Source organism: Nerophis ophidion, linkage group LG28 (genome assembly GCF_033978795.1).
Source record: "Nerophis ophidion isolate RoL-2023_Sa linkage group LG28, RoL_Noph_v1.0, whole genome shotgun sequence".
NCBI classification, from domain to species: Eukaryota; Metazoa; Chordata; class Actinopteri; order Syngnathiformes; family Syngnathidae; genus Nerophis; species Nerophis ophidion.
The window spans coordinates 23,464,569-23,483,733 of NC_084638.1; the positions used below are offsets into that span (position 1 = coordinate 23,464,569).

The following is a 19,165-nucleotide window of genomic DNA, read 5'->3' on the forward strand; positions in this document are numbered from 1 at the left end:
TGTTCAGCCATGATAGCCCCATGAAAACCTGACATTTATAACAAATCAAACCGTTTGGAAATGAGTTGAAAATTGAGCAAGTTATGGTTATTTAAATAGTACATGTTCCTTGACAACTATGTACTGGGCTTGGCCAGCTGCCTGAGGTAAGATGGCCGCCACGTTGCCATTGACTGACAGCGGTCAGAGCCAATCAGAAAGAAGGGGCTGTCTAACCATTCCCGCCCCCAAAGCGCCAAAACAAACATGAGAGCGCGAGGAGAGATGCCAGACCGAGACAGAGCGCGCACATATAGGTACCGCGCGTGCGCAAAAAAGCGAATCGCGCGCGCACTAAGGCACCACACGCGCGCAAAAGGGTGTCTCGCGCGCGCGCAAAGTGGAGAAACAGCGCGCGATAACAGTTTTTATGCGCTTGGATTTTTGGCACTAATGTGACGCCATACTCAAGTCCCAACTTTTCCACTAGAGTGGGGACCGGGAATCATTTAAATATTAACTCCATCTTACTTTGGATTTTGATCGTATTCAGTAATTATATGAAAAATGTGTTAATCACATTTAAAAAAAATTTTTTTTTAATTTAGAAGGTGCGGCTTATAAACCAGAGGGCCGAATAGTCTGGAAATAAAGTTTGTCTAAGTTTAAGTCTAAGTCTTCTCAAGCTTCATCCATCCATCCATCCATCTTCTTCCGCTTATCCGAGGTCGGGTCGCGGGGGCAACAGCCTAAGCAGGGAAACCCAGACTTCGGTCTCCCCAGCCACTTCGTCTAGCTCTTCCCGGGGGATCCCGAGGCGTTCCCAGGCCAGCCGGGAGACATAGTCTTCCCAACGTGTCCTGGGTCTTCCCCGTGGCCTCCTACAGGTTGGACGTGCCCTAAACACCTCCCTAGGGAGGCGTTCGGGTGGCATCCTGACCAGATGCCCGAACCACCTCATCTGGCTCCTCTCGATGTGAAGGAGCAGCGGCTTTACTTTGAGTTCCTCCCGGATGGCAGAGCTTCTCACCCTATCTCTAAGGGAGAGCCCCGCCACACGGCGGAGGAAACTCATTTGGGCCGCTTGTACCCGTGATCTTATCCTTTCGGTCATGACCCAAAGCTCATGACCATAGGTGAGGATGGGAACGTAGATCGACCGGTAAATTGAGAGCTTTGCCTTCCGGCTCAGCTCCTTCTTCACCACAACGGATCGGTACAACGTCCGCATTACTGAAGACGCCGCACCGATCCGCCTGTCGATCTCACGATCCACTCTTCCCCCACTCGTGAACAAGACTCCTAGGTACTTGAACTCCTCCACTTGGGGCAGGGTCTCCTCCCCAACCCGGAGATGGCACTCCACCCTTTTCCGGGCGAGAACCATGGACTCGGACTTGGAGGTGCTGATTCTCATTCCGGTCGCTTCACACTCGGCTGCGAACCGATCCAGTGAGACCTGAAGATACCGGCCAGATGAATCCATCAGGACCACATCATCTGCAAAAAGCAGAGACCTAATCCTGCGGTCACCAAACCGGAACCCCTCAACGCCTTGACTGCGCCTAGAAATTCTGTCCATAAGCTTCACTTAGCATTAATTTTATGATGTTGTTTAAATTTAGCCTAGCAGTTAGCTTAGCTATTAGCATGCCCTGCTCACTCTGCGTGTAACATGTTTAGCCTCGTCCTTCAGTGATAATACTAAAAAATGCAGTTTGTTTGCCGTAATGGAGGTGATTAGTAGTTTAGGAGCAGCTAGCATACACAGACTTTTCAAGTTATAAAAAGGATTACCTCGTTAGCATTAGCACCGGGTCCTCTGAAGCTATAGAGTTCCTGAAGGATGACGTATTCTTCCTACGTTGGGAGTGTCAGAGAGAAAGAATGTCAATTTACTTTGTCGACCTTTCACGACCTTGCACACAGTACAGTTTCAATGCCAGGAAATATTAGACGTCATGCGGGTTCACTTCCTGTTGTAGACACGTTGTGTATGGATCTTCACACGGACAACTCTGCGCTAAGAGACCCCGGCCTCTAACTGCTCAGACGGTTAGTGTGTTTTTACCAAAAGTTTAGATTTGTAACCCTGGTAACTCCTGTTAGCATTTCAGCTAGCTGGCGATTAGCACGCTAGCTTGCTTCTCTGAGAAATGGGCAGCCTTAATCACAGTTTTACAAAATATATTCAACTGTCATGAGTTTTACCGAGACCTTTCATGACAACTGGTAATTGTTACGGTCCTCATAATGACTAATAAAAAAGGAATGACTTAAATATGGTTTAACTCAGAGCTGGGCAAATATTTTGACTCGGGGGCCACATTGAGAGAAGAAAATGTATCTGGGTGTGCCAAAGTGTATGTGTTTATAAATTATATGTACACATTTAGCTGTAAAAATCTGCCGAACAGTATGTGTGTTTGGGTCCCTTTTTTTAAAGAACACTAATACCAAAAATCACAATGTCCGATAGAGTTCTAATAACGCTATGACAGACCCTCTAAAAAAAGGAATGTAATTTTAGAGTTTTTTAGGTAGGTAGGTCTTTATTGTCATTGCATAAGCACAACGAAACTTTGTTTTCAGCACAATCCTGTTCAAGATTAGACAAACAAACAGTGTACAGGGTTACAGAAGAAGAACGCTGATAGGTCGCCATAAGGCGCCCCGGCGTAAAAGATGGGAAAAAGGTAAACGCTGGGGAAGGATGAGTAAGAAAATACAATCCAGACTGGGCTTCTAAGGGGGCCCAGTTCGGAGTGAGAAAAAACCTCCATGCATGGCACACATTGAATATACATATATCACACCAACTTGCAACAGAGGGAGGGGAGGGTTTGCGAAGGCCCGCTGTTCGCTCTGTAGCGCCGCTCAGCCATCCACAGCCCCAGAGGAGATAAGCATTGGTGAAGGCGTTGACTAAAGAGTCATGTGTTCGGCTACAGATGTTGACAAAAAGGAAAGTCAAAAGCGTCTATCTTTGAGGCGTCTTCGGGAGATTTCCTTCAGAACAGCCTGTTCCATGCCAAGGCCATTCAGGGAGTGCAAATCGTAAATAAAAAGTTGTTTTCCTTCGAGAAGACAAAATATCGACTTATCTCCTCAGTTGTCCATGCTGGATCTCTTCCAGTTCCAATTAATTATTCCTTCTCTGCAAACTTTTCCAAGATGAGATCCATTTTGCGATTCAACTCAGAAATCGCCCAGGTCTGTGTTCCCACAGCCCGACCCAATCCTTCTATTGTATTGAACAGCCATTGGGCTCCTTGAGTGGCTGCAATCATCTTCCGAATTTGTCGATACACGAGAGCAATGCCCAGCCCAATCAGCAAGTGCCCCGTGATCACAGCTCCAAATAGGTAGATGTCTTCCACGTTCTCGATTGAAAGAGCTGAGAGGCACATGATCCTCCATGAGTTCCAGGAGTCCCGCACGTAACCCTCTTTTTCTTGTCGAAAAGACTGTGTCAGTTACGTCTCGTCTCGATTACTGTAACATACTATTTTCGGGTCTCCCCATGTCTAGCATTAAAAGATTACAGTTTGTACAAAATGCGGCTGCTAGACTTTTGACAAGAACAAGAAAGTTTGATCACATTACGCCTGTACTGGCTCACCTGCACTGGCTTCCTGTGCACTTAAGATGTGACTTTAAGGTTTTACTACTTACGTATAAAATACTACACGGTCTAGCTCCATCCTATCTTGCCGATTGTATTGTACCATATGTCCCGGCAAGAAATCTGCGTTCAAAGGACTCCGGCTTATTAGTGATTCCCAAAGCCAAAAAAAAGTCTGCGGGCTATAGAGCTTTTTCATTTCAGGCTCCAGTACTCTGGAATGCCCTCCCGGTAAAAGTTTGAGATGCCACCTCAGTAGAAGCATTTAAGTCTCACCTTAAAACTCACTTGTATACTCTAGCCTTTAAATAGACTCCCTTTTTAGACCAGTTGATCTGCCGTTTCTTTTCTTTTTCTCCTATGTCCCACTCTCCCCTGTGGAGGGGGTTCGGTCCGATCCGGTGGCCATGTACTGCTCGCCTGTGTATCGGCTGGGGACATCTCTGCGCTGCTGATCCGCCTCCGCTTGGGATGGTTTCCTGCTGGCTCCACTGTGAACGGGACTCTCGCTGCTGTGTTGGATCCGCTTTGGACTAGACTCTCGCGACTGTGTTGGATCCATTATGGATTGAACTTTCACAGTATCATGTTAGACCCGCTCGACATCCATTGCTTTCCTCCTCTCCAAGGTTCTCATAGTCATCATTGTCACCGACGTCCCACTGGGTGTGAGTTTTCCTTGCCCTTATGTGGGCCTACCGAGGATGTCGTAGTGGTTTGTGCAACCCTTTGAGACACTAGTGATTTAGGGCTATATAAGTAAACATTGATTGATTGATTGATTGATTGAATTGCGTGAGGAGTCAAGCTGATCATATTCATATTGAAATTTGGATTAGATGACAGCGCAAAGAAAGAGGCTTTTTAAAAAGTTCAGACAAGGACAAAGACAAAGAGAGCAAGCAGGGAAGGAGGGAACGGAGAATGCGACCGCCCTCACCAGAGGCTAGGATGAAAAAATGAATGGGACACCCAAAATGTATGTGAAAATAAAGAAAGTGGGATTTACAATATTAACTATGAACAATAAAACACTGAATATTAACAACATATGGACGTCGCTCCTCTTTTACATGGGATTTAGAATATTAACTATTAACAATAAAACACTGAATATTTACAACATATGGATGTTGCTCCTCTTTTACGTGGGATTAACAATATTAACTATTAACAATAAAACACTGATTATTAACAACACATGAACGTCACTCCTCTTTTACATGGGATTTACAATATCAACTATGAACAAAAAAACACTAAATATTAACAACATATGAACATCACTCTTTTATGTGGGATTTACAATATCAACTATGAACAAAAAAAACACTGAATATTAACAACATATGAACATCGCTCCTCTTTAGTGTGGGATTTACAATATTAACTATGAACAATAAAATACTGAATATTAACAACATATGAACGTCGCTCCTCTTTTACATGGGATTTAGAATATTAACTATTAACAATAAAACACTGATTATTAACAACACATGAACGTCACTCCTCTTTTACATGGGATTTACAATATCAACTATGAACAAAAAAACACTAAATATTAACAACATATGAACATCACTCTTTTATGTGGGATTTACAATATCAACTATGAACAAAAAAAACACTGAATATTAACAACATATGAACATCGCTCTTCTTTTACATGGGATTTAGAATATTAACTATTAACGATAAAACACTGACACTGAATATTAACAACATATGAACATCGCTCCTCTTTTACGTGGGATTAACAATATTAACAATAAAACACTGATTATTAACAACATATGAACATCACTCCTCTTTTACATGGGATTTGCAATATCAACTCTGAACAAAAAAAACACTGAATATTAACAACATATGAACATCGCTCCTCTTTTCATGGGATTTACAATATTAACTATGAACAATAAAACACTGAATGTTAACGACAAATGAACATCACTCTTTTATGTGGGATTTACAATATCAACTATGAACAATAAAAGACTGAATATTAACAACATATGAATGTTGCTCCTCTTTTACGTGGGATTTACAACATTAACTATGAACAATAAAACACTGATAAACAACATATGAACATCGCTCCTATTTTATGTGGGACTAACAATATGAACTATGAACAATAAAACACTGACTATTAACAACATATAAACATGGCTCCTCTTTTATGTGGGATTTACAATATCAACTATGAACAATAATACACTAAATATTAACAACATATTAACATCGCTTTTCTTTTATGTGGGATTTACAATATTAACTATGAACAAAAAAACACTGAATATTAACAACATGAACATCGCTCCTCTTTTACGTGGGATTTAGAATATTAACTATTAACAATAAAACACTGATTATTAACAACATATGAACATCACTCTTTTACGTGGGATTTACAATATCAGCTCTGAACAAAAAAAACACTGAATATTAACAACATATGAACATTGCTCCTCTTTTACGTGGGATTTACAATATCAGCTCTGAACAAAAAAACACTGAATATTAACAACATATGAACATCGCTCCTCTTTTATGTGGGACTAACAATATGAACAATAAAACACTAACACTGAATATTAACAACATATGAACATCGCTCCTCTTTTCATGGGGTTTACAATATCAGCTATGAACAATTAAACACTGAATATTAACAACATATGAACATCACTCTTTTATGTGGGATTTACAATATCAACTATGAACAATAAAACACTGAATATTAACAACATATGAATGTTGCTCCTCTTTTACGTGGGATTTACAGCATTAACTATGCACAATAAAACACTGATAAACAACATATGAACATCGCTCTTCTTTTACGTGGGATTTACAATATCAACTATGAACAATAACACTAAATATTAACAACATATTAACATCGCTCTTCTTTTACGTGGGATTTACAATATTAACTATGACCAATAAAACACTGAATATTAACAACATATGAACGTCACTCCTCTTTTACGTGGGATTTAGAATATTAACTATTAACAATAAAACACTGATTATTAACAACATATGAACATCTCTCCTCTTTTACGTGGGATTTACAATACCAACTCTGAACAAAAAAAAAAAGAATATTAACAACGTATGAACATCGCTCCTCTTTTCATGGGATTTACAATATCAGCTATGAACAATAAAACACTGAATGTTAACATATGAATGTTGCTCCTCTTTTACGTGGGATTTACAACATTAACTATGAACAATAAAACACTGATAAACAACATATGAACATCGCTCCTCTTTTATGTGGGACTAACAATATCATTTATGAACAATAAAAAACTGAGTATTAACAACATATAAACATGGCTCCTCTTCTATGTGGGATTTACAATATTAACTATGAACAATAAAACACTGAATATTAACAACTTAAGAACATTGCTCCTCTTTTATGTGGGATTTACAACATTAACTTTGAACAATAAAACATTGAATATTAAAAACATATGAACGTCGCTCCTCTTTTACGTGGAATTTAGGATATTAACTAAAAATAAAACACTGATTATTAACAACACACGAATGTCACTCCTCTTTTACATGGGATTTACAATATCAACTCTGAACAAAAAAACACTGAATATTAACAACATATGAACATCGCTCCTCTTTTACGTGGGATTTACAATATTAACTATGAACAATAAAACACTAACACTGAATATTAACAACGTATGACCATCGCTCCTCTTTTCATGGGATTTACAATATCAGCTATGAACAATTAAACACTGAATATTAACAACATATGAACATCACTCTTTTATGTGGGATTTACAATATCAACTATGAACAATAAAAGACTGAATATTAACATATGAACATCGCTCCTCTTTTATGTGGGACTAACAATATGAACTATGAACAATAAAACACTGACTATTAACAACATATAAACATGGCTCCTCTTTTATGTGGGATTTACAAGATCAACTATGAACAATAACATACGAAATATTAACAACATATTAACATCGCTCTTCTTTTACATGGGATTTAGAATATTAACTATTAACAATAAAACACTGAATATTAACAACATTTGAACATCGCTCCTCTTTTACGTGGGATTTACAATATCAACTCTGAACAAAAAAACACTGAATATTAACAACATATGAACATCGCTCCTCTTTTACATGGGATTTACAATATGAGCTATGAACAATAAAACACTAACACTGAATATTAACAACATATGAACATCGCTCCTCTTTTCATGGGATTTACAATATCAGCTATGAAAAATAAAACACTGAATATTAACAACATATGAACATCACTCCTCTTGTATGTTGGATTTACAATTCCAACTATGAACAACAATAAAACACTGAATGTTAACCAAAAATTAATGTTGCTCCTCTTTTACGTGGGATTAACAATATTAACTATTAACAATAAAACACGGAATATTAACAACATTTGGACGTCGCGCCTCTTTTACGTAGGATTGACAATAATAACTATGAACAATAAAACTCTGATTAACAACATATGAACATCGCTCCTCTTTTTTGTGGGACGAACAATATTAACTTTGAACAATAAAACACTGAATATTAACAACATATGACCATCGCTCCGCTTTGAACAATAAAACACTGAATATTAACAACATATCACCGTCGCACCTTTTTTACAGGGGATTTACAATATTATCTATGAACAATAAAACACTGAATATTAATAACGTATGAACACCGCTCCTCTTTTACATGAGATTTACAATATTAACTATAAACGGTACTGCATCAAAAACCAACATCAGTGTGTAAAGGATATCACCACATGGACTCAGGAACACTTCAGGAAACCACTGTCAGTAACTAGAGTTGGTCGCTACATCTGTAAAAGCAAGTTAAAACTCTACTATGCAAAGCGAAAGCCATTTATCAACAACACCGGCGAACGCCGCCGGCTTCTCTGGGCCCGAGCTCATCTAAGATGGAGTGATGCTAAGTGGAAGATTGTTCCGTGGTCTGACGAGTCCACATTTCAAATTATATTTGGAAACTGTGGACGTGGTGTCCTCTCGAACCAAGACGAAAATAACCATCCGGATTGTTATAGGCGCAAAGTTCAAAAGCCAGCATCTGTGATGGTATGGGGGTGCATTAGTGCCCAAGGCATGGGTCCATACAGGTTTTGGAGCAACATATGTTTTCATCCAAGCAACGTTATCATGGACGCCCCTGCTTATTTCAGCAGCGTGGCTTAGTAATAAAAAAAATGCGGGTACTTTCCTGGCCCGCCTGCAGTCCAGACATGTCTCCCATTGAAAATGTGTGGCGCATTATGAAGCGTAAAAATACGACAAGAAGACCCCGGACTGTTGAACAACTTAAGCTGTACATCAAGCAAGAATGGTAAAGAATTCCACTTTCAAAGCTTCAACAATAAGTTTCTTCAGTTCCCAAACGTTTATTGAGTGTTGTTAAAAGAAAATGTAATGTAACACAGTGGTGAACATGCCCTTTCCCAACTACTTTGGCACGTGTTGCAGCCAAGAAATTCTAAGTTAATTACTATTTGCAAAAAAAAAAAAGTTTATGAGTTTGAACATCAAATATCTTGTCTTTGTAGTGCATTCAATGGAATATGGGTCGAAAAGGATTTGCAAATTGTTGTATCCCGTTTATATTTACATCTAACACAATTTCCCAACTCATATGGAAAGGGGTTTGTATAATAAACACCTACGATATGATATATTATCTCCTTTATGCAGAAATTTGTTGTAAAAATCTGCTTTGGGCCGCGTTGCCCAGGTTTGTTTTAACTTATGTTGAAAAACAACACTTTTTTTTTTCTTAATTAAAGAAATAAGCTGTTGAGAACAGTTTTCTTCAATATGTTATTTTAAAATCAGGTCTTGGAAAGGATTGGGTTGGTTTATATGCAATCATTTTTAAATCAATACAGAAATATTTATCAATGTATTATTCGTTTTCTTGAGATTACCATATATTTAATATGCCTTTAAAAATAAATTACAAATATGTTCACATCATTTTTATTCATCACTGCTACAGTACACGATCTATTCTATATCTATAGAAGTACAGTAAATACCAAAATTACTCACTGCGCTTCACCTTTTCCACATTTTATGTAAGAGCCTTAATCCAAAATGGAATAAACTAATTTTTGTCCTCAAAATTGCTAATGTATCAAAACTAATGTATCAAAACTAAAAAAAAACTACATAAGTATTTAGATCACAAGTGCCCATTAAATCGATCGCGGAGAGTGATATCATGACATGTGATATCATGTGCCATACAGGCATGAAAAAAAAGGCCGTCACTTTTGTCACTTGATATGTCATCCACGCCATCCCGAGGTCTTGGCTGCTGCGAGCTCGGTATTAAGGAAAAAAAAACGACCGGCAGGAAGGCGGGAAGCAATTTTTGTTGTTTGTATGATCAAGTTCAAAAGATTGTTCAAAAAAGAACGTTTAGCATAATAAAACAACTGGAAATATGTCACGCGTCACTCCTCCCTGCTGTTTAAAGCCTATTGTGAAGACAGTTCCTGTTTTCACAATAAAAGCTCTGCTCCATTCGGCCTGCGCTAACAAAATAAGAGCCTCAGGAACCCAGCAAGCTACGGACTTTGCCGTCAATGTATTTCTCAAGCTCTGTTGGGTTGAATGGGACGCATTGGTTTTCATCCAGGATGTCTCTGTACACGGTTGCATTCGCCTTTCCCTCTATCCTGGCTAGTCTCCCAGTTGTCGAATGCTTTTTCGTGTGCATAAGTGAACCCGTAAAATAGTCAAAACAATGCAAATATCCCCTCAAAATGTGCTTCAACACATTTTTTTAAGAAAGTATATAAAAACATGGCGCGCCATACCTGAGTGTACAGTTCCTTGAATGGATTTTTACAGGAAAAAAAATCCAAATCGATATCCAGGATGTACGGCTCTGTCTGACTCAGCAATGTTGATATCCCCTTCACGACGTAACTGGTGGATCCTTCTTCATCTCCACCACCGCGATGGCTTCTCGTGGCGTCATGGCTGACCTGCACCTCTGCTCTTCTCGAGCAGCCGGCCTCCCCGAGACTTGAGCCCTCTCTTCTGGGTCTCTTGGCGAGACACGTCTCCGGGTCCTCCTCGCATTTCTTTTCTGTCAAGACAAATAGGAGAACATTTATTTCATTCATTTTTTTATTGATCTCCTTCGTTGATGTGCATTTTGATCGATACACAATAATACCTCAATTATGCAATTTAAATTCACACAACAATGCCTGAGAAGGAGCGGGATGAAGAAAATCTTATAGTTTCCTGCCCCTTTTAGACATAATACATAGTCATGGATATCATTTAAACCAACAAATACATCCAAATGTAATGAAATAATCAAAAAACACAAGAAAAAGTGCAAAACGTCATACAGTATAAACCATGGGTAGGGAACCTATGGCTCTAGAGCAGGGGTCGGGAACCTTTTTGGCTGAGAGAGCCAAGAAGCCAAATATTTTAAAATGTGTTTACGGAAGAGCCATATAATATATTTTTAACACTGAACACAAATAAAAGTGTGCATTTTTTAAGTAAGACCAACATTTCTAGAGTATAATAGGTCTCTTATTCTTTGTTATAACGTTGTTATTCTGAAGCTAATTTAGGAGTGGGCGTGGCCTGCGGGTCTGCAGCGAGGTGGGGTGTTGCCAGGACCGGCCTCGAAATCAGCGACAGGTGTGTAAATGGTCCACCTGGGCCTTTTTGAAGAACCCCCAAGAGGGCTAGCCCTACACTAACCTATAATAAATAAATTATTTCTTACCCTTAAGGCAACTTCTTGAACAGGTGCAGTAGAAAAAAGGATGGATGGATTCAAATGCATGAGCTTTTAAATATATTTAACTTTATTTTTAACACCGTGATTACAAGTGGAATTATTCATTACTTATTGTGTTAAGCAGTATCAGCTCAGATTTATCCGAGAGCCAGATGCAGTCATCAAAAGAGCCATATCTGGCTCGCGAGCAATAGGTTCCCTACCCCTGCTCTAGAGCAAGGGTGTCAAACTCAAATACAGAGTGGGCCAAAATTTAAAACTGAACAAAGCCGCGGGCCGAGGTTGAACAAATTAATCTTTTAATAGGGACCCAAACAAGTTTTTCATTGAATATTGAACAAGCAAGGCTTATATAACTTTATAGTGACATGCAAAATTGAGTTTAAAATAATTATAATAATAATTGAAAAATATAAATGGCATATCAAATCAAATTTAAATAAAAATTGAATGCCTCTTTTGTATTTGCAGCCTTCTGAGGTAAATATTAACATTAACTTTTTCCAGAGGCTAATACATTTGAAAATAAAATAATGAATAAATCAACCATTCAGGCCTTTTTACTGCTCAGTTAATGTCGGGGCTCAGGTGGATGGGGTTAGGGGGGCGGGGTTTGTTGGTAGGGGGCAAGGGGTGTATATTGTAGCGGTCCGGAAGAGTTAGTGCTGCAAGGGGTTCTGGGTATTTGTTCTGTTGTGTTTATGTTGTGTTACGGTGCGGATGTTCTCCCGAAATGTGTTGGTCATTCTTGTTTGGTGTGGGTTCACAGTGTGGCGCATATTTGTAACAGTGTTAAAGTTGTTTATATGGCCACCCTCAGTGTGACCTGTATGGCTGTTGATCAAGTATGCCTTGCATTTACTTACATGTGTGTAGAAGCCACATATATTACGTAACTGGGCCGGCACGCTGTTTGTGAGGAGGAAAAACAGACTTGAAGACAGGTTGTAGGGGACGCTAAAGGCAGTGCCTTTAAGGCACACCCCCAATATTGTTGTCCGGGTGGAATTCGGGAGAATGGTTGCACCGGGAGATTTTCGGGAGGGGCACTGAAATTCGAGAGTCTCCCGGAAAATCTGTGAATGCGGTGTTACAGCGGCACCGCTGTATAACACCGGCGGGCCAGCTCTAATGTTAATTTGATATTGCCTCAAGGGCCAAATGAAATTACATGGCGGGCCAGATTTGGCCCGCGGGCCAGAGTTTGACACCTATGCTCTAGAGCAGGGGTGCCCACACTTTTTCTGCAGGCGAGCTACTTTTCAATTAACCAACTCGAGGGCATCTACCTCATTTATATATATCATTTATATTTATTTATTTATGAAAGAGACATTTTTGTAAACAAGTTAAATGTGTTTAATGATAATACAAGCATGTGTAACACATATAGATGTCTTTCTTTCACAAAGACAAGAATATAAGTTGGTGTATTACCTGATTCTGATGACTTGCATTGATTGGAATCAGACAGTAATGATGATAACGCCCACATTTTCAAATGGACGAGAAAAAAAGTTGTCATTTCTGTACAATACCACATGAAAGTGGTTGGTTTTTGGCATCTAATTCATCCAGCTTCCATACACTTTACAAGAAAAACATTGGCGGCAAATTCCGTAGCTTGCTTGATTGACATTCACGGCACCCGAGGGTCTTGTGAGATGACGCTGGCTGCTGCCAGTTCATTATTATGAAAAAATGACTGAGAGGAAGGCGAGAAACACTTTTTATTTCAGACTTTCGCGCCGTCCCTTCCGTCAAAACTCTAAAGGCCGACTGCACATTTCCTATCTTCACAATAAAAGCCCTGCTTCATGCTGCCTGCGCTAACAAAATAAGAGTCTCGGAAAGCTGGCGTGCACAAGTGATGTGCACGCCAGCTTTCTGAGAGATCGCTTGTGCACGCCAGTTTTCCGAGACTCTGTATTTAGTTAGCGCAGGCAGCATGAAGCAGGGCTTTTATTGTGAAGATAGGAAATGTGCAGTCGGCCTTTAGAGTTTTGACGGAAGGTACGGCGCGAGAGTCTGTTGAAATAAAAAGTGTTTCTCGCCTTCCTCTCGGTCATATTTTCATAATAATGATCTTGCAGCAGCCAGCGTCATCTCACAAGACCCTCCGGTACCGTGAATGTCATTTAAGTGACGTCTTGGTGAAGATTGATGATCACTAATTTTTAGGTCTATTTTTTTTTAAAGCCTGGCTCGAGATCGACTGACACACCCCCCGCGGTCGACTGGTAGCTCGCGATCGACGTAATGGGCACTCCTGCTCTAGAGCCAGATGTGGCTCTTTTGATGACTTCATCTGGCTCTCAGATAAATTTTAGCTGGCATTGCTTAACACGATAAGTCAGTGTTTTTCAACCTTTTTTGAGCCAAAACACATTTTTTTCATTGAAAAAATTCTGAGTCGCACCACCAGCAGAAAACATAAAAAAAATTAAACTCAATAGCCGATATTGACAGAAAAAAAATTGTTCTCGCAATAGCTCTTGTCTCTATGTAGGTGTACTGTCAAGCCGTAACTTATTTTGAGTTTTTTCTGTGTTTTCCTGTGTGACTTGTGCTCCTATTTTGGTGGCTTTTCTTCTTTTGTTGGTATTTTCCTGTAGCAGTTTCATGTCCTCCTTGAATGCTATTCATCGCACTTGCTTTGTTTTTACAATCAAGACTATTTAACTTGTGCGGACGCACTCCTTCTTTGAGTGGACATTGTTGATTGTCATGCCATGTACGGATGTACTTTGTGGACGCCGTCTGCTCCGCACACTGTAAGTCTTTGCTGTCGTCCAGCATTCTGTTTTTGTTTACTTTGCAGCCAGTTCAGTTTTAGTTTTGTTTTGCTTCAATGCCTTTTCTTAGCGGCACTCGCCTTTTGTTCATATATAGTTTAAGTGTTGGATACCTTTTTACCTACATGCTGCCTCCCGCATGTTGTGATCACGACATACCATGTTCCCGACATCTACAAAAGCAATTAGCTACCTGCTGCCACCTACTGATATGGAAGAGTATTACAAGCTTACTCTGCCGAGCTCTAGACAGCACAGACACTCAATAACAGCACATTTTTGAATTACAGTTACAGGTTTGCAAAAAATATTATCAACCCAATTAGGTGAAATTACATAATCTCTCCCACGACACAGCAGACTGTGCCGCGGCACAGTGGTTGAAAAACACAGCGATAAGTAATGAATCATTCCGCTGGTAATCACAGTGTTAAAAATAACCTTCAAAATATAAAACATTCTCATGCATTTTAATCCATCCATCCGTTTTCTACCGTTCCTTTTCAAGAAGTCGCATTAATGGTAATAACTATTTCATTCATTAGCTTCAGAATAACAATGTTATTAAAAAGAAAAAGATACCTATCATATTCTTAAAATGTTGGTCTTACTTAAAAATGCACACATTTATTTGTATTCAGTGTTAAAAATTATTATATGGCTCTCTCGGAAATACATTTTATAATATTTTGCTTTCATGGCTCTCTCAGCCAAAAAGGTTCCCGACCCGTGCCCAATGACATATTTTACCTTCTTTAATATAAAAATACTCTTAGAAATTTTTTTTCGTACATGTGCAATATGAGATTTCCATGTCAGAGGGTCATCCTAAAAATCTAAGTTCAGAAACCCGTTCAATATCAATTCCATCTATTGACAGTTTGATTTGGCAGCAGAAACGTAGGTCCTCTCTATTTCATAATTTGGGCTTTTCAACTGGTTCAGTTCAAAACTTGGGCGACAAAACATTCTGGCAGAAAATTGCTAAAAACACGGGAGTGCTCCTGAGCTTGGACAAGCGGAAACACATTGGCACATCCTTGCATTAACATTTTAACCTTGCTAGCAAACAGAACACTGGGGTCCAAACGTGTGTTTTACATAACTGAGGCGTTCCTCAAGGCACCCCTTTAAGTCCTCTCCTTTTTAGCTGTAGAATTTTTTTTTTCATAATGTGAGTTATGTAACTGTAGCTTGTTTACTTCAGATGCAGTCATTTCATCAACTTCTTGAGCTACACTAGTGGTGTTCCTCAAGGTTCCGTCTTAGGTCCTCTCTTTTGCAACATTTGGGCTTTTCAAATTGTGGCCCCTGAGTTTAGTTCAGAACTTGGGAGACAAACATTCTGGCAGAAAATTCTTGAAACACTAAAGTGCTCCTGTTGTGTAGAGGAGCTTGGACAAGCGGAAACACATTGGCAGATCCTTACATTGACATTTTAACCTGGTTCGCAAACAGAACACTGGGGTCCAAAAGTGTGATTTACATAAGTTAGGCGTTCCTCAAGGCACCCCTTTAAGTCCTCTCCTTTTTAGCTGTAGAATTTTTATTCCGTAATGTGATTTATGTAACTGGAGCTTCAGGCATTTGTTCAACGTCTTTAGCTACACTAGTGGTGTTCCTCAAGGTTCCGTCTTAGGTCCTCTCTTTTGGATCATTTGGGCTTTTCAAATTGTGGCCCCAGAGTTCAGTTCAAAACTTGGGAGACAAACATTCTGGCAGAAAATTCCTAGAAACTCTACCGTGCTCCTGTTGTGTAGAGGAGCTTGGACAAGCGGAAACCCATTGGCAGATCCTTACATTGACATTTTAACCTGTCTCGCAAATAAAACTCTGGGGTCCAAACGTGTGATTTACATAAGTTAGGCGTTCCTCAAGGCACCCCTTTAAGTCCTCTCCTTTTTAGCTGTAGAATTTTTTTTCCGTAATTTGATTTATGGAACTGGAGCTTCAGGCATTTGTTCAACGTCTTTAGCTAAACTAGTGGTGTTCCTCAAGGTTCCGTCTTAGGTCCTCTCTTTTGGATCATTTGGGCTTTTCAAATTGTGGCCCCAGAGTTCAGTTCAAAACTTGGGAGACAAACATTCTGGCAGAAAATTCCTAGAAACACTAGAGTGCTTCTGTTGTGTAGAGGAGCTTGGACAAGCGGAAACGCATTGGCAGATCCTTGCATTGACATTTTAACTTGGCTATCAAACAGAACACTGGGGTCCAAATGTGTGATTTACATAAGTTAGGCGTTCCTCAAGGCACCCCTTTAAGTCCTTTCCTTTTTAGCTGTAGAATTTTTTTTTCAAATGTGATTTATGGAACTGGAGCTTCAGGCATTTGTTCACCGTCTTTAGCTACACTAGTGGTGTTCCTCAAGGTTCCGTCTTAGGTCTTCTCTTTTGCGTCATTTGGGATTTTCAAATGGTGGCCCCTGAGTTCAGTTCAAAACTTGGGAGACAAACATTCTGGCAGCAAATTCCTAAAAACACTAGAGTGCTACTGTGGTATAGAGGAGCTTGGACAAGCGGAAACACATTGGCAGATCCTTACAGTGACATTTTAACCTTGCTAGCAAACATAAAACACATCTTGTGATTTACATAACTCCCACGTTCCTCAAGGCACCTCTTTAGGTCCTCTCCTTTTTAGCAGTTATTCTACGTAATGTGATTTATCTAACTGTAGCTTGTTTGCTTCCCATGCTTCTTTAGTTTTACTTGTGGTGTTCCTCAAGGTTCCATCTTAAGTCCTCTCTTTTTCATCATTCTGACTTTTCAACTGGTGTCCCGTGATTCTTCAAAACACTCGAGTGCTATCATGGAGACTATCTTTGATCAGATTTAGCAACTCTGATAAAAATTAAATAGACTCCCCCCCACCTCCCTGTTCCTTACCTTTCTAAAACAATTAAGTTGAAAATCCCTGTCCTAGTGAAAGTACACCCTTATTTTTGCTTCGATCAGATGGTTGGTTGAGACCTCAGAGACCTGCAATGGCAAAATTCATATTTTAGTCATCTCTTATCCAAAATTACAGTTTGAGTCGAAGTGTTTATGGGTGCGGCGTTGTCTTCACTGCCCCGGTCTGTTTTTTTCTCCCAAATAAAACACTTTTATGACCCTCGCGCATTCTTAGAGCTTGCTGGAGATGTCGCTACTCGATTCTTCTCCCACCCTAACCCCTAGAGTAGGTCCATGACGATTACTTTCGTTTTGTTTCATCCCCCGTTTTACTGCCGTGCTACAGACACAATTAAGGTATGTAAATAAACATTTACAAAATATTTATGTGTAAATAACTCATTTCCCAACGTATATATCTGCGGCTTATAATCTAGTGTGGATAATATATGGGGAAAAACTTATTTTTTCCAAAATTTTGTGGGCGCGGCTTATTTGCCGGTGCGTTCAACAGTCCGGAAAATACAGGAGTTAGCCTTATGGACATGCCATCAATGATTGTGAGCATCCATCCATCTATTTCCTACCGCTTGTCCCTTTCAGGGTCACGGGGGATGCTGGAGCCTATCTCAGCTGCATTCGGGGAAAGAGATAAGTTTAGTATGTACTAAATTAGACTCGTCAGACCACAGAACACTTTTCATCAGTCCATCTTAGATGAGCTCGGGCCCATCGAAGCTGGCAGTGTTTCTGAGTGTTGTTGATAAATGGCTTTCTTTTTGCATATTAGAGTAACCAATTACACGTACAGATGCAGCGATGAACTGTAGTTACTGACAGTCGTTTTCTGATGTGTTCCTGAGCACATGTGGTGATATCCTTTACACACCGATGTCGCTTTTCGATGCAGTACCGCCTGAGGTATCGAAAGTCCGTAATATCATCGCTTATGTTCAGTGATTTCTTTAGATTCTCTGAACCTTTTGATGATATTGCGGACCGTATATGGAGAAAAACCCTAAATTCCATGCGATGGCTCGTTGAGAAATGTTGTTCTTAAACTTTTGGACAATTTGCTCACGCATTTGTTCACAAAGTGGTGACCCTCGCCCCATCCTTGTTTGTGAATGACGGAGCATTTCATGGAAGCTGTTTTTATACCCAATCATGGCACCCACCTGTTCCCGATTTGTCATGCCTGTTAATCTGGTTTTATGTTTGATCATGTTTTTGTTTGGTTTTCTGGACTCTTTTTGCGTTTACACTTCCTTGTTTTCTTGATCACCATAGCTACTCATTAGTTTTTACCTGGTTCCCCTGGTCACGCCCCGATCCTCAGCCTCTCACACCTGTTTCTAGTTACCACGGCCACTATTTACGTCACTTGCTTTCTGTTCATCGTTCTGGGTACTTTGCACTCTGCCTTATGCCTTCATGCCTGCATTTTGCGTACAAACCTTCACGCCTAGCCACGCTGTTAACCATTTAGACCACGTAAGATCTTTATATTTTTTGGCTCAGTGCAAGTTTTTTGTTTATTGAATATCTTTGATAGCATCTTTTGTTTATTTATAGATAGCCATGCCATTGTGCTGTTTTTGTTGAAGTTTTAGTATAGATTATTAGCCCCCACCGAGCGCGTCCTTTGTTTGGCCTTTTTTTTTTGTATTATAGTGTATTAATAAAAAAATATGTACTCACATCCATGCCTGACTCGTCCCACATCATCTCTTCATCGAGGAAGCAAAAAAAATCCTAGTCTCGGCATGACACAATTAGCCTGTTCACCAGTGGGATGTTCCAAATAAGTGTTTGATTAGCATTCCTCCACTTACTCTTTATTTTTTGCCACTTGTGCCATCTTTTTGGAAGCATGTTGCAGGCATCAAATTCCAAATGAGCTAATATTTGCAAGAAATAACAAAGTTTTCCAGTTCGAATTTGAAATATCTTGTCTTAGCAGTCTATTCAGTTGTTTATAAGTTGAAAAGGATTTGCAAATCGTTGTATTCT

At 39.7% G+C, this 19,165-nt stretch overlaps 1 protein-coding gene across 4 annotated transcripts in view; it reads right to left on the reverse strand.

The window, feature by feature from the left end:
- lg28h5orf22 (linkage group 28 C5orf22 homolog) overlaps window positions 1-19,165 on the reverse strand; it is a 55,461-nt gene that overhangs the window by 23,204 nt on the left and 13,092 nt on the right. For 3 of the 4 annotated variants that reach the window (XM_061891241.1, XM_061891243.1, XM_061891240.1), the window contains exons 5-6: window positions 10,514-10,788; window positions 1,777-1,839 (exon numbers count right to left, since the gene is read on the reverse strand). In XM_061891241.1, the coding sequence (XP_061747225.1) occupies window positions 1,777-1,839; window positions 10,514-10,788 (338 nt within the window). The remainder of the gene's footprint in view (window positions 1-1,776; window positions 1,840-10,513; window positions 10,789-19,165) is intronic. The other variant, XM_061891242.1, reaches the window with a different exon arrangement.